The sequence below is a fragment of the Periplaneta americana genome, chromosome 1, assembly GCF_040183065.1.
Source record: "Periplaneta americana isolate PAMFEO1 chromosome 1, P.americana_PAMFEO1_priV1, whole genome shotgun sequence".
Classification (NCBI taxonomy): Eukaryota; Metazoa; Arthropoda; class Insecta; order Blattodea; family Blattidae; genus Periplaneta; species Periplaneta americana.
Window position 1 is genome coordinate 3,412,750 of NC_091117.1, and position 17,561 is coordinate 3,430,310.

A 17,561-nucleotide genomic window follows, 5' to 3' on the forward strand; every position below is an offset into this window, starting at 1 on the left:
GAGTCTTACCTATCCTATACCTGCCAGATATTGATATTAAATATTTTCATGATTTTACATATTTTGGTACATATTCAGCTTATTTTTCTTACATAAATATGTACATATTTCACACCTTGATATTACATAAAAATCAGATCCCTAGTTATAACGTTAGAAGGCGCATGTGGTCAAAAATATCACGCTACTGAAAATATGCTATTAAGCTCAACTGACTGATCTTTGCTTGAGCATTTTGTCTCGTGATACTATTTTTATTTTAAACATGACAAGATTTGTTATAATACAACCTTGGAACATTTTATTGCATTTTCGTATTACTGTTTCAAACGTTAATTAGAGTATTTATTTTCTCTTTAATGCTATAATCTAAACTGCAGCAACACAATGGTTGAATTAAATCTCTAATACAAATGGAGAAAATATCGTAGTGCTTTTATAAAATAAAGTAACACAACAAGAGAAATTCTGCAGAAATTAATATTAACAATATTATGTAGAAAATACGAAATAATAATAATAATCATCATCATCATCATCATCGTCGTCCTTGCAGGTATTAGGCCTAGTGGCCTGTTACGGTCTCCGTCCATCTTTTCAGGGGGCATCCCAAAGATCGCTTGGTATATATTGGAGAATTTGTCTTGGGAGTCTGGAATGGTCCATTCTATTGACATGGTTAAGCCATTTTTGCCTATAGTGGTTGAGATGTTCATAAATAGGTGTAATTTTCAATTCTTTGTAATTAGTTCATTCCTTTTGTGGTCAAGCAAGCTGTAGCCGGCAGTCCTCCTTAGAAATCTCATTTCCGCAGTTGTTAGGCATTGGACATCTGAGTTTCGGACAGTCCAGGCCTCACTACCATACGTGAGGACAGGTCTTGCTAGAACTTTATATGCTTTTAACCTGGTATGTTTTTGGGTTTTCGTGGTTGTGAAAACCTGGTTGATGGTTCTTAAGGCTCCATTAAAATGTTGAATAATTTCAGATATATCAGTAACAGGTAAATTTGTCAAATTATAACCTAAATATTTAAATGACTTTACCTGTTCTAACGTATGGGTTCCAATGCAAATTTTACTCCTAACTGGCTGTTTACCTTGGAACGTCATAATTTTTGTTTTGTTTGGAAAAATTTTCATATTGAAATTTTGTGCTATTATATTCAGGTGTAATAATAATAAAGGCTAAATATGGGAGATGCCGGGAAATACAGGAGGATTGGGAATCCTAGTTAAACACAGGCTACTGTTTATTATTATCAGTTTATCATTTTATGCTTTCAGTAAAAATATAGGAAGTACTAACTTTACATGCTGCCAATCTATCTCCACTTTTCCAGTCGTGGCGGCTGCACTTCCCCAGTAGCAGCAGTGCCCAGGCTGCCCGTAACTCAAATAACTTCACTGCACATAAAGAAGATACATATTACCTTGTTCAGCAAATTCAAACCAGGTCTTTGTGATTCGCCTCGGACTCTTGGACCTCCCGGTGATGGAATCCTCCCGCGGAAGCGATATCCTCATCTTCTCGACACTCTGTTCGCGCGCGTCCTCGGAATGCACGTAATCCTCAAGCAGGGACGGATTGATAGGCGTGGTGCTGCGGGGTCTCTCGATGGGGCACGTCTTCACCTCCGCTATTCGCTGCTTGATGGGCACCATGGGCACCGCCACCGAGCGCTCCTGTGGCAGGGTCGTGGGTACGTACGGCAGCTCGTCCTCGAAGGAGTCCTGCTGCACCACCAGACCCTTCCGTTCGTGGTCCTCCTCCTCGGGCTCCAGCTCCGGAGGCTGGTGCTTCTTCTTGTACTCCAGCTCGGAGTCTCTCTCCGACTCCGATGAATGGTGGTCTGTTATGCTGGCAGAGTCCTGCTGAACGTCTGAGGGCTCCCTCAACTTGGTGTCGTCCTCGGAAGGCAAGATACTCGGAGTGTTTCTGATGCTTATTTCATCTTGATACAGTGTTGGAAGCATCACTGATTCAGAAGGCAGCAAACTCTCAGTGCGAGAAGACTCCTCTCTGCTGATGCCATCCTTACTGACTCGATCAAGTGCGTTCACACGGTCACCTTTAGTCACACGATCAACTTTACCAGCATTATCATCCCTCTTGTAGAGATCAACTTGTGCAATTCTGCCGTCACCCTCTGCAACAACACCGTCTTGAATTATACCATCAACCCGAGTTACACGATCTTGACCGGCATGATCGTCCTTGGCCGCCTGATCTTCACGAACCACACGATCGTCTTTCATTGCACTATCGTCCCGAACAACACGCTCGTCGTGGTCTTTAGCAGCCTGCTGTCTCTCTCCTGTACGGATCATCCCGTACTCCGAAGGTTGATAGTTCCCATCTGAATTGAACGTGAACTCCACATTACCGATCGGCTCTATGATTGGCAACTTCTGCTCGGGGGAAGAAAGCTCCATAGGCGAGATCACATCTCCTTCCACTGTCTTGGTCCCTTTCTTGCGATCGCGCTTCTTGAACAGCGATGAGAACACACTCTTGTTCTTGTTGTCTTTCTTGCCCTTGGCATCGGGAGGCGCCACCGTCATGCCAGGAGCAACCCTCTCACGACTTTTACTCCTCGATCGACTCCTCTCCCTCAAGCCCTCACTTGCTTCTTTCAGGATTGTCGTAAAGCCACTTGATTTGCGCTTGGTAGGTACCACCGTTGGAGACTCCGGACTCAACACACTGCCCTCATTGCGTTTGAAGAGACTCGTGAACGAGCTCTTCCTGGAGGCAGACGAAGGTGACGGGGTGCGCGAGCCACTGTCGTCAGTCTTCTTCAAAGCGGCATGTCGGGACATCTTTGGAGAGGCTGAAGGAGTTGTTTCAGTTGGCTGTTGTTGTTGTTGTTGCTGCTGCTGTTGCACAAGCTGTGAGAAGGTCACCGGCTTCTTCCCAGGGTCCGAGAGATTCAAAGTCACTGGTTTCTGCTTGATATGAGGTCCCCATTCATCGCGATCTCTCAGCTGCCATTCATTTCTGAACTCCATACGCTGCTCGAACTCTTTTTCTCTCACAGGTTTATCCTCGACCACAGGCTTCACTTGCACTTCCTCGGCCTGCGGTGTCTCTTTGTGCCTCACAGGCTTGTCTTCAACTAACGGCCTTCTTTGTGTGTCGTCTAACCGCAGCTTCTCTCTCAGCGGCACGGCATCCTCAGTTCTCACATCCCCGACGATCGCCACGGTGGGGTCCACCTGTCTGGACAGCAGAGCCTTCTCGAGAGACTCCGTTTCGTGCTTGTTCGGCGGCGACTCGAGGTCGATGCTCTGCGTGGGGATGGGCTTGCTGCCGCAGAAGGAGGTCTCGAGCAGCATCTTGTGTGGGGACGGGGAGCGCCCGCTGGAGGCGGCCGACTGGCCAGAGACACCCGACACCACGGACAGGTGCGACATGCCGGAGATGTGGGATGCCCCCGAGCCCCCAGAGCCGATGGAGGACAGGCGGCTGGTTCGCCCGCTGATGGACAGCAGCGCCACATCGCTGCAGGCCGAGTCTTTGCGCTCCTTCTCGCTTTGTGCTTCCAGCTCGTATTTGAACACTGACGCTTGTTGCTGTTGCTGCTGCTGTCTGGCAAGGCGCCGTTCTCGTCGCCGCTGTGCCTCGCGCTCCGTGACGGTGCCTGGCTCCTCGTGGAAGTCCAGCTCCTCTGTGCTCGACCGCAAGTCTGCCGCGCCTTCTTCCTTGAAACCAAGCCCGAGTTTGGCCCCTGAACCTTCACCAGAGCCTGAAAAGTACATGAAAGAGTGATTATTCAACATTATTGGTCTCCTCCGTCAGCCTAACATCATTATTTCACTTATCATCTTCATCAGATCTTGTCCTCTGTGGCCTAGCTACTACCATACAGGAAACTGGATCCTACATACAGGCTATTCCATATGAAATCGATCACTAAAAAACCTCGCATTTTTTTATACTCTAATTTTTTCCCTATTTATACCAAGTGCTGAGGAGAGTGCATTTTCAAAAATATACTATCGAAAGTCAAACGGTTTTCGTACTATTGAGCGACAAATTTAGCGTATTTTATAAAAACAAGCCTCTTTCAGCGCTCAGAACTCTGGAACCATTTACTGCAGAACATTGAACGAGAGCTCATTTTGAAGCTGACATTTGGTAGGTTATGTTAAGAAGTAATCCTTATTTTTATTGTAGACAGACAGATAATCTGATTTTACTTACTTTTAGGCTTTTTGCCCATTTGTAAAAATGTAAAAAAATATTGAGAAGAAACCTCGCATTATTAAGAGGGATTCGGCATTGTTTGCTTAGTGGCTCGGCAATAAGTTTCGAGGGTATTAAATAAATTATTTTCACACGCCTGGACTTGAACGTCGCAGTACCCCACGAACTGGTCGAGAGATGAAGATAAGCGATCTTTGGGCATCATTTTACTCCTGTGTTTATGAAAACTTATGATAAAGCTAGCCCAGCTATGCGCTACTAGACGAAACATCACGTGTTTATGTCTCCTGGGCTTGCTTGCCTAGGCTAGCTCCCGCCTCACAGTCAGCTGGTTAGCTCACGCGCTACTATTTATTTTCTTTATTTGATTTTTCAATACTTTCTTATTAACGTTGCATCAGTAAAAAATATGTGTTTATTTGTACTTTCAATGCGGAATCTAACCATATATTTTAAAAATATTTTTTCGTGGTCAAAGGTGTCTTAATGAAGAAAAATCTAAATTTCTCCATTTCCATAAAAAGTAAGAAAAACTGTTTATATGTCAATATAAACTTTAACTTCTCAGCATCAAAATAAACCATGATTTTGATCACTGGGTGAAAGGGTTTCGGAGCCACAACAGTTTAAAGTTGCTAATTTTATGAAAATACGATAAATTTAAATATTTTTAATTTAAACACTATGGGTATGAAGTTCTGATGCCTCAAACTTTGCACAAAGCATTGTATCACAGTTGTCAATGGACAGAAAAAGTTTAATTGTATTTAAAAATTGCAAGGTCAATTTTCTCTATATTTCGGTGGATTTGAGATGGAATAGTCCATACATAGGTTCAAACCCCGCTTAGGGCGATGGATTTTAAAGTGCGATAAAATCTTTAGCAATCCGGCAATGAAAAATATGTATTATTATTATTATTATTATTATTATTATTATTTTTACATTGATTTCCTTAAACTAGTTAATGTGTAGTGCAACTGATACATTTTGATAAAACATAAAATTAAGTAATTTAATGTTTATAAAATGTTGATTTGGTACTGGATGAGAGAGCGGAAACTAGTCAACAGTATAGAATGACGCGAAGTTAGTCAAACAGCGAACACCAGTGTTGCCAACCGCACTATCTGGACTATATGTACATCCGTGATAACTTGGTATCATCCTAGATCACAGTATATATGATGTAGGACTCAGTGGTCATCAGCACTCGCTGAAGTGGGTAGAGTGCATGGAGGGTAAGGAACTCTGCTCCGTCGTGCACAAGGGATAGAGAGACAGCATACCCGCCAGCAGCAACGAATGCGCTCTGGGGCTGTGTCTCGTCCGCGGGTAAGGGACGCTAGCCCGAGCGTGCAGTGTTTTGATGACCGCTGATTTAGGGTATCATGTACGATCGTACGATCCAACCCGTGGATAGTAAAAGTACGTTTTCCTCGGTGCGACTATTGCTATGATCATTCAACGATGATCGTGCAACAATAACCGTTGAGCACTATTTCTTTGTATTTTCTATGGATCTGTTTTCCTCCGAGCGACTCTAGAAAATACAAAGAAATAGTGCTCAACGGTCATCGTTGCACGATCATCGTTGAATGATCATCGCAATAGTTGCACCGAGGAAAACGTACCTTAAGCACTACTAGAATGTACAATCTTGTCGGCAAAGAAGGGAAAACATTTTAAAAAAAAGGGGAGTTTTAAAAATTTGTTACAATTTACGATATTTGAAATGTTATGTATTACATTTCTGCAGTATTATATTTCACTTAAGCATTTAAAGCAGTTTCTACGTTACTGTTGGCACAACACATATTTCTACAAACAATGATCTCCTATGTTTCCATGTCCAGGTGACATGACAGTTTATTATTATTATTATTATTATTATTATTATTATTATTATTATTATTATTATTATTATTATTATACTTACTTACTGGCTTTTAAGGAACCCGGAGATTCATTGCCGCCCTCACATAAGCCCGCCATTGATCCCTATCCTGTGCAAGATTAATCCATTCTCTACCATCATATCCCACCTCCCTCAAATCCATTTTAATATTATCTTCCCATCTACGTCTCGGCCTCTCCAAAGGTCTTTTTCCCGCCGGCCTTATTTGAAGGATTCGTAACAAGCTGTTTTTTACGGTGATGGGTTGTTAGCCCTTCGCCCAACCCCCAAAGCTGGAGGACCACCCCTTATCGGCTGTCCACGACTGCTTATTCAATATATTCGCAGCTAATTATTATTATTATTATTATTATTATTATTATTATTATTATAGCGATGCTTTAAGAAGTCATACTGGTGCCCAGTACTTGTGGTTATTCAAAAATAATGCGGACAAAGATTCCTTCGTTTATTTCCAAAATATGGTCTCTCCGATACTTTCAATAATCTAAACATAATTACGGTTGTCACGTGAGCATGTAATAAGTTGGTTGTAATGTTTTGGAATGATGGCCACCTACAGCACATCTCCAGCATCCATCACGATATTCTACTGTACAACCTAGGATGTGTACCGTTTGTTTGCCCAGTGCAAGCTTCTCCGTCTGATGATGTTCACCTAAATATTCTTCATCTCTTCCTCTTTTCATCAGTTGAGTTTCCTCCGTTCTATTAATGTGTTCTTTCCAATATTTGCTTGTGTCTTTAATGACTTTTGTAATATCTTGAATGTTACTATGTCTTCTAATTTCTGCATTATGTACTCTGTTAAATAATGTATTTCCTTGAAAAGTCCTTAAACTGTATATTTCGTAAGTCTTCATCATTTCTTTATCCCTAGCTTCTGGTCCATATGCTAAAATTGGTCTAATTGCCCTTTTATAAATGTAATGCCCATGGCTTGTCAGTATATCTTTTCATTAATAATCTTCCTCTATGTAATCGTGAAAACTTTGTAACTAATTCAATAGTTCATAGCATAAATACGTGTCAAAAAATGACTTTCATACTCCATCGGCAAGTCTATCGTGCTATCAAAAAGGAGTGCGTTATATGGCAGTAAACATTTTTAATGGCCTCCCTATCGATATAAAAAATGAAACTCAAAACATAAGATTATTTAGGGCCAAATTAAAGAAGTACCTAATTTCTCACGCCTTCTATTCTGTAGGTGAATTCATGACATTCAATAACACTTCATGAAATTGATACTAAAACTTTGTGTTGTACTAGTAGACTATATTGTAAATCTCGTCTGTATATATTTCATGTAGACTGTGACTATATATTAAGACTTTATAAAAGTATTAAGTTTTTTGACTTGTTCCATATTCTAGCTGTAAGCATATATGAATACCATGGAATGTTAACAAATAAAATACAATACAATGAAAACGACTTTTTACTGTCACATTGTGTTTGTCACGTTATGAGATCTTTCAAACATCCTGATATTTGCGCTGCTTTATCAGTTTGTTTATTTAATTCTCGTTTTAAAATCATGTTATTTGTTATATGAACTTCCAAAAATAATATTCTGATATCTGTTCAACATATAAAGAAGCAAAAGGCTAATATCAATACGAGATTTCCACTAATCCAAAATATAATTCAACAGAGGTGCCAACCTTTCGAGTGGATTATCAGTAACCCTACAGTGCGTATCTCCTCCCCTTCTGGCAAAGTCAGATCTAAAGCATGTTACATACAGCGTGTCTCAGAACTAACCCGACAAAACTTTCTGATATGTTCTTTAATTAAAAAAATCACAAACGCAAAAGATTTTAATCTTCTAAATCAAATACCGTATTTCTTAAGATATTAAATAAACAGGCTTTGTCATTAGGCAGTGGATTAATATACATAATACATATTGGACATTTGTCTATTACCTGGCATCGAACTGTCAACTTGCCGCAAAATCTGAGAACAGCTTTCCATACACTGTCTAATCACTCTGAGTTAGGTTGAGTTTACATGATTTTACCTATTTAAAAGTGGAAATTACGAAAAGAAACGAACCATTGGGAATGTCTTTCCTACAAATCACACACACTCTTTCTCTTCTTTAAGGGTTTGAGACATTGTCTAACTTTCATTATTGGGACTGGACTTTAACAAATTCACAGAATGATAACTTTAAAAACATTCAAAATAGCCTAATTTCTTTATTAAGTCCCTACTACCACATTAATTTGTCGGTCATTTTTAGACAACCTGTATAATTATGTTACCTGTCACTTTTTCTGCGAAAAAACACTTTGTACCATGTTTTGCATATGGCAGCTGTTTCTCTGCACATCTCTTCTTGAAGAATACTTCCCCTTGTGATGTCATCTTCATCTTCTTGTATTCTGTCTAATATTTTCTCACAACACTGAAGATCCTTTGCGAAGGAGTCACTGTGAAGCACACATAGTAGTGCAAAGACAACTTTATTTTTTATACTTTATTTGTCCACTCATTTCTGAAGTCTGACATTTTGGCCTAATTCCATCTATTCTTCGTCCATTAATAATATAGGCCTATTCAGGAATAGTATCGCATTGGCAAGCTGCAAATTCCTATTCAAGTCTGCCATATTTACCTTCATTAAACAAATTAGGAATCTTTGAATACAATATTCAAGATATGAATGTGAAACTTTTTTTTTTTTGTGTACGTGAAATATCTACAACTCCTGCCTGCTTAAGAAATTCATTCGCAAGTAAAAATTTCTTTACATATTTTTTCTCTTTTCTTCCGAACGTACGTATATATTCCTTTTGCCGTGATAATTTGTTTTTCCGTAATAATTTTCCCTTTGGCTGTAATACCGTAATAGTGGGGGCAATCCGTAACGGTTGGCACCTCTGATTCAATGTAATCTAAAGCCCGGTTCAGACGGTGCGTGTTTCTGTGATGGATTCCAAGGTGGCTGCGCGGATGGGTAGCCTGCGTGCTCACTCGCCGGAAGTAATGCGCTCTGGTGGCTCCTTGGATGCCTAGCTTGCTGGATTTCGAGGGTAGGTTCCTTGCTATTTTTCGTGATGGTTTGCAGGCTGGAAACCAAAGATGATCATATAATATCACCACTGAAACCATGTCGCCATGTTTGTTGTTTTCCAACTAAACCTGTTTTTTCTATATTCTTTAGTTTCTAAGAAATAATTAAATATCGGACTTTAGCTGTTTTGCACTTATGCTTAAATTACTTTATTACGACATTTACTACTGTTAATGTAGGACTTTAGTTGTTTTCCACTCACGGTTTAGTTTCTTTTTGACCATGAGTGTTGGCAGCAGATGAAGCAGTAGATGATTTTCCAATTTGAACTGTGAAAAGAGCCAGCTCCGTGTGAACAACTACCATCACCGTAGGCAAAACGGGAGCCAGCCAGTGAGCACGCAGGCTATCCATCCGCGCAGCCACCTTGGAATCCATTACAGAAACACGCACCGTCTGAACCGGGCTTAACACAGCATTTCCAGATGTTTCAGACAGCCTCACTACCTGCAAAGAGCTCTCTCTCAGGCGAGCTATCTCTGCTGTTATTGCTGTCGTGGTGGGAAGAGCTGCTGGCTCTGGAGATATCGATGCGCGGAGTGGAAGGGGTCTGCAACCCTCCGCCTGCAGACCCGGGAGACATAAGGGTCACGTCCTCCCTGATCCCTGGCAGAGGGCGTGCCAGAGGCTGTTTCTCCTCCGGGCTTTCCAGATCGTCGCTTAGGTCCTCAAATGAAGCAAAGGGCGCAGGGCCCATCCGCCTCTGCTTGTAGCCGCTCCGCTTCGACTTGGGAGCCGATGAGGCCATTGCATTCACTCAGCATTCCAGCATCCTTCAGTCCTGTAACGCAACACAATGCTTCAACACTTCTGAGCGGCCGATAAGGCTGATGCTGCAGTCCTGTAGCATGCTACAGTTCTGTAACACATGCTTCAGCACTTCTGAGGAACCGAGGGAGCAATCAAATTCACTCACATCAGCATGCTACAGTCCTGTAACGCAATACAATGCTTCAGCACAGTGGCGGCTCCTGCATATTTCTTAAGAGGAGGAAAGAAGTTAACAGCACGAAATGGCACCTTCTTGAATGAAACATGCTACAAATTAGCCTACATGTATACATGTAAGACCAGGTAGTGTTGGGGTTGGCCTTCCCTTCTGTATAGCAATAATCTTTTCTTGTAAACTGAGTTTCCTAAATTGTCCAAAATATATTATGATTTCACTTCCATTCATTGTTGAATAATTGCGCAAATTAACAATTACAAGGAAATTCAACAACCTCGTAGCATTTTTCACGCACACTACAGCATCACACGTGTTGGAAGAGACTAGCTACTAATTCGTAACCGCAACCGTTTTACGGAAATGGAAATGGGAAATAATCTGAGGAAAGCGAGAACATTGCACCCACCCACGTGGTCTGTGTTGCCACATATACATTTTACAAGTTCAGTATCACATGCTTTTGAAGAATGTCCGTTCTTGTAAAGTCATATTATCATTATTGTTCAAAGCTGCCGGTGGCCGATTAATTTTTTATGTTAAAAATAATGTAGTTTGGAGTACTTTCAATTTCAAATGTATTTGTACAAAACTGACAACTTGGCTGTTGTCCTGTCTAGTAGAGAATGAATGGAAGTGAATTTCAGAGGCCAAAAAGATCTGCGATACTAACTTAGAACTACTTCCTCTTTGTTTTATATAAATCCAACTTCAACTTTCAGATATCCTCGAAAGTTTCAAACAAGTGAATAGTAGCTTATATAGAGTGCAATGAATAATATATTTTGATTTATAATTTTAAAAAAAAGTTTATATGGTGTCTTTCATAGCGTTGCGTTAAAACTGTTTTTATTGTGCCTCCTCCAAGATGTGTTAGTCTGGTTGAATGCAACATCGTTAGGTGGCAGCGGTAGCGAGCTTGCTGCACGACCAGTCGGTTTCTATTTCCCGCCCATGACTGATTCAGAGGAGGATCTCCTCCTTCTCCGTTCATTTACTTGCTTTAAAACTCTGCTTCTTTCTCTGGCCGCTAGTGCGCTGTTGTCTATGCGTGTTAACTGCAGTAGAGGAGGAATGGATTGAGTTTCCTCCACACAGAAAATCTCGCATCTTTCTCACAGTTTTCTACAGCACAAGAGTGCGCGTCGTTTAAAACTCGATCAACCGAGTTTTTCTTATAGCTGTGAACTTAAAAATTATCGAATCTTCCTCGAATTTCAAGGCACATATTTTATTTGGTATTTACTTTCAAAAGAAGAAAATGTGAGGAGGACGTTCCTCCCTTCCCTCCCCCGAGGAACCGCCACTGCTTCACCACTTCTAAGGAGCCGATGAATCCATCAAATTCTTTTAGAAGTTCATGTTACACCAGCACGGTGCAGTCCTTTAACGTAACACAATAATTTAACTCTTCTGAGATGCCAATGAACTCATCACATCCACTCACAATTCTATGTGTCACCATGATTACGCAGTTCTGTAAAGCAACAGAATGTTTCAAAAATTCTGAGGAGCCCGTAGGGCCATCAAACTCACTCTAAATTCCATGTCACTACAGCCCTGAAACGCAACACAATGCTTCAACTCTCCTTATGATCAAATGAGGCCACTGAAATCACACAGAGCTCCGTATCACATCAGCATGCCGAAGTCCTGCAACGCAAAACAATGCTTGATCACTTCTTAGAAGCCAAGAGGCCGCTGCAGTTCTGTAAAGCAACGGAATGTTTCAACACTTCTGAGAATCCAGCGAGGCTATAAAATACATGCATACATCCACGTTACATCAGCATGCTGGAGTCCTGTAACGCAATACAATGATTCAACACTTGTGAGGAGTCAGAAAGTTCATCAATTTCACTTCGGCATTCCGTGTCAGACAGCGTGCTGCAGTCCTGTAAAGCAATACCAATGCTGACGATAAAATGAGACCATCAAATTCGCTCAGTATTCAGTCACACAAACTGGAGTCTTATGACAGTGGTTTAAAGTATTAATATAAGCCGAAATTAAAATATAATATGATTAGTCCTCACGATTATTAGTGCAGCACCTTCCTTATCCACCAGACTACGAAATTCTTTGAACTGTAGGTGCTTACGTAACGACCTATAAGGTGCAGCAGAAGAAAAATCATACGCTAAAATCTCTCAAATTAGCCCTCACTGGACAGAGTTTTCGGGTGGATATTATTTTAGAGCGACCCAAGGAAAATTCAATAAAATTGGTGTCCGGAACACTGTGGCCTCCCCTTGTGAGTTGCCTGCGAGTTGTGCAATAAACCCTACCAACAGATAATTTATTTTATTTTATTGGGTTATTTTACGACGCTGTATCAACATCTAGGTTATTTAGCGTCTGAATGAAATGAAGGTGATAATGCCGGTGAAATGAGTCCGGGGTCCAGCACCGAAAGTTACCCAACATTTGCTCGTATTGGGTTGAGGGAAAACCCCGAAAAAAACCTTGACCGACCGGGATTCGAACCCGGGCCACCTGGTTTCGCGGCCAGATCCGCTGATCGTTACTCCACAGGTGTGGACACCAACAGATAATCCGGAGGAGAGAAGACAAGATTAATTTTAAAAATTCACTCGTTTTTTTTTTAAATACACAGTGTGCCAAAAAACGGCACAAAATTAGAAATACTCTATTTTCGGAAATACGTAACTTTAATTTATAATGAATACACTGTTGGAAAGAGTAAACTTCAAAGATGAACAGGACCTTTTATTATGTTTTTTGAGGCTCAATTAAAATCTTATGGAGGTCAATACACAATGATGCGAAAAATGTGGTTTTTGAAGACAATTTTTAATTAAAAATGCAGAAACTGAATGTTGGTAAAATTAATAATAATTAATGATCTTTAAAATAATCAAAATTAAAAATGATGCTCTATGTGACCGCCATTTGCCCGCACAACCATTTGTAGGCGTCTTCTCCATTGTCCAATAGCACTGGATATCTGTCTTTGATCAAGCCGGTCCAACATTCAAGAAGGCGTTGTCTTAAATGTTCAATATTACGAATTTTTGTTTTGTAGTAAACTGCTTTTCGTAGTTGACTCCATACAAAATAGTCCATAGGATTAAGATCTCGTTTGAAACTCCAGCGGAAACCATCAGAGAATCTGAGAAATGCGATCTTTCACGCAATAATCTCTCAGGAGGGATATCATGTCCGTATCTTGCTAATCAATCGTTGTGCACTTGAAACAGACCATTCTCGCTGGGCGTAGTTCCTTACAATTTGACGGGCAGATAAATTATCATATTGGTGCAAATGTTTAATGAAAATCTTGTCTTCGTTCGTTAAGCGACCCATTATTCACAAAACGAGAACTCAAAACGGAAGAAAACAAATGACGATAGCACAACAAACGGCTTGGCCTGCTGAACTCGTAAGACCATAATGCTTAGTTCGGCATAAACGATCGATTTTGCACTGCCTTACAAAAAATAAAAAATAATGTTTAATAAATGGTAAAAAATTAAATATTACAGTATTTTCCCGGTCTACAAGGATTGTGAAATAAACTTCAAGTGAAATCATTAGCAACTGGAATATAACCACTTAAATTTTGTGTAGTTTTCTTTGGCCCACTGTCTACACATTGGCTTTTCTTGCTTCTGTATATTTCTAAGTAACTATACCAGAAATATTTGGAAACGTATTTAATAATTTTAAAAACGAATTGAACTCTCACTGCTGCTGAAATATTTTGGCACCATTATTGAAAGTTTCTTTGGTTCAGAATATGTACTTTCTTAGCCTTTAATTTCATAGACAAAACACAAACACACACAAAAAAGAAATAGTGAGTACAAGAGTAAAATTGTGACACTATTGTGAAGTCTACTTAGGCTACAAGAATATAAACATTGTTTAAAGTACAAAAAAAAAAATAATAACAATAATCAAAGCTTATGGAAAACTTACATACTGATCAAAATTGTCTAACCTAGGATCTACGAATAATACTGTACCCTCGGGTTAATACAGGCGAAGAAAGGAATTTTTTTAGTCTTATAACTTTGTGAACGGTTCTAGAGTCCTCTCAACTTTCAATATAATTATTAGATTCTTTACGGCTTTAAAGAGCCCTACAAGAAATCAAAAAACGATTCATTTCCCGTTTTCTGAAACTCATTCTTCTTCTTTCCTCCAGATTTAAGAGTCCTCTTCTTTCGATAGCAAGAACTGCAACTTTATAGGAGTTTCGTTTTGAATTCTGACTCATGAATGACATCTCACTACTTCTGACTTCGTCCTGCATCTTTGTGGATTAGGGCTTAGCAACATATTTCTCTCACTTTCTTCCACATATCCTACTACGTCACGGCCTCTTTTCGACAATTTTCTCTAAGTCTCCTTGGTAGCTGACAGCCAGCGTATAAGATATCATGTTTAAGCAAGCCTGGGTTCAATTCCGGGACCTAGCGAAGATGACATGTGTGGTGGACAAAACCAAGTTTACATGACATTCGCCAGATTTTCTTCTCTTCATTCCAACAGCACTCTCCACAATTCCTTTTCTAATTATCATCTCTGGTTAGAAAATAAGACTTCTTTATTGTCTGGAGCTGGATTTTCCACCTGTCACGAACATCTGTCCTCGTGATATATTCAAAGATCGGTAGATGGCTGTGGTGGCGTTTCAGAGATCTGAGGGACGGAAGCCCGTCACCAGGTAACGCTATTACATGAACGGTTGGCTGGAGAGAAACACGTGATGCAGAACTAGTTCTCCAGGTGCGCACAATTGATGTAAGATTTAAGTGTATCTAATGAAGGGAATGAAACAAGCTATGGATAACAGTCAACCCTACAAAGTTCAAGACTTCTATACTACATGCTCCACATCCCAAGAGATACGGATGTTTCCATCTGTCTAATGTTGCGTACTCTACTTGAAAGTGAATAAGCGACGAAAGTTATGTAATATGCAACCTATCGTTATATATATATATATATATATATATATATATATATATATATATATATATAATTTGAACTGATGGAAATTACGGGAAAACGGCTGAACGGATTTTAATGAATGACCCCTCATTTTGAAGCTTGAAGCTTGGCATCCAAGGATTTTCAGAAAAATAGTAACTTTCAGTGAAGCTTTAGTTTTCCTAGATAATTTTCATATTTTCCAAAATCCATCTTTCGTCAGTTTTGAGAACTAACTGCATTTCAGAATAAAACAAAACACACACTACAATCAACAATAGGCTATTACACGAAGGCCATGACCTGCAGGATTGCTGACATATTTAGAGTTCAAATTCAATTGGTTATTAAAAACTTCAAGGCTTACTAAAAATAATTTACAGGTCTGATTCTGCGGTGTGTAATTTTATGAGTACAGCTGTGTATTGGATATTAAAAACTACAAAACTTGAGGTGGTTTGATGACATTATTACCATTAGAAATTGAATATTGTTATAATTAATGCCATGATGCGACTATTTTTCATTAATTATACATATTAATGCTATATTGATGATATGAAAGTGAAACGTTTTGGAGTTATGTAAGTAGATATAGAGAATGTGTTAAATTAGATCTTCATTTCTATAATTTACTGAGTGGTGGCTATTATATATATATAAAACTACAAAACTTACGTAAGATAATAATATTGTTATTAAAAATCAAATATTTTATAGTAATTAATCAAGTGGGGTTGGGTCTTTTTTATATACTTAATGGCGGTGTGGTGTAGATATTTATATGCGTCATTCTCTTCAGTATTGGCTCGAGAGAGCGCAAAAATTACAGTTCCTAAGGAAAGACCAAAAAGTATTACTTACTAATAAAATAAGAGGCCTGGAAAATTTTGTAGTCTCCCGATCATTTCAGCAAGATCTCTTAGCAGGATGAAATGATTTTACCCTCTACATTTCAAGCTCTACATGCAGCAGCTATACCAAGATGCTATGTCTAATGTTCGAAAGCATAGCAAACCTGACTTTTTTTAACTTTCACCTACAATCCACAATAACCTGAAATAGCTATTGCTGACATTGTTACTTGCGTGTTCGCGTTCAAACTCAAAAACTAAGGTAGATAGATTGAATAAAAAGTATCTGGCATAAAAAACCATTCAGAAGCAGTATGTTTCGTTATTATGGAAGCAAATAACTTTCAAAATGTCTGGTATTCTTCATTGAAAATAAATCTGGAAAATTTTTATTTGAACGTCTAATGAACTTAGTTTGCAGCATTTGCTGCACAAGCCACTAGTCTGTATATAATTGTGTACTGTAAACAGTACACAAAATAAGTTAGTATTATATTAAGCATAGTTATATTTTATTTGAAGAAGAAAATCTCATTCATATCCTTCGTAACCAAAAATCAAACAGAATAAAAATGTAAAATACAAATATTTAAATAATGATAAAACATGTAGTGCGTATATTGAGAATAAGTGTTGCATATTAATTGAACATTATGCACAGGCTTGTTTTCATGTGAAGAAGGAGTCTGCATATGCTTTGGAATGTCGGAGACAGATCTCCAAGTCCGGCCGAGTCTGAAATATTTAAGAGCCCAACCTACTTTCCAAACGGAATGCTTAAATAACGCGAATCAATCGCTGTCATGAACCGTGCGGCCTCGACTGAACATTATCGTGGGACATCATGATGGCGCACGAGTACACGACACAAGACTCGAGAAGATGATGATACTTACTTACTTACTTAGTTACTTACTTACTGGCTTTTAAGGAACCCGGAGGTTCATTGCCGCCCTCACATAAGCCCGCCATTGGTCCCTATCCTGAGCAAGATTAATCCAGTCTCTATCATCATATCCCACCACCCTGAAATCCATTTTAATATTATCCTCCCATTTACGTCTCGACCTCCCCAAAGGTCTTATTCCCTCCGATCTTCCAACTAACACTCTATGTGCATTTCTGGATTCGCCCATACGTGCTACATGCCCTGCCCATCTCAAACGTCTGGATTTAATGTTCCTAATTATGTCAGGTGAAGAATACAATGCGTGCAGTTCCGTGTTGTGTAACTTTCTATATTCTCCTGTAACTTCATCCCTCTTAGCCCCAGATATTTTCCTAAGAAAATTATAGAAATTATAGAAATATATTTTATATATATATTTTTTTTTCTCCCTGTAACAACATAGTCCTAGTAAGCTTATATTAAATTAATTTTCATCATTTTACTAGCTATCTGAAATATTAAATTAATTATAACTGAATGAATTAAATTAGCTCATAAATTAAGTTACTGCTTTGCGTTATAGGTTTATCTAAATTTAAATAAATATGTAGTCCACTAGTCGTTAAAAGTGAAGAATATTGCTGGAGAACCTTTTAAGTGTAGTGTATATATTTATAATTTAAATATGTATTGTAATGATT

General features: G+C 39.2%; 1 protein-coding gene across 1 annotated transcript in view; it reads right to left on the reverse strand.

Moving 5' to 3' along the window:
- Positions 1-17,561, reverse strand: part of LOC138699422 (uncharacterized) — a 100,954-nt gene that overhangs the window by 24,906 nt on the left and 58,487 nt on the right. The window contains exons 2-3 of the mRNA XM_069825324.1: positions 9,660-9,993; positions 1,433-3,748 (exon numbers count right to left, since the gene is read on the reverse strand). Coding sequence (XP_069681425.1) covers positions 1,433-3,748; positions 9,660-9,960 — 2,617 coding nt within the window. The 5' untranslated portion in view covers positions 9,961-9,993. The remainder of the gene's footprint in view (positions 1-1,432; positions 3,749-9,659; positions 9,994-17,561) is intronic.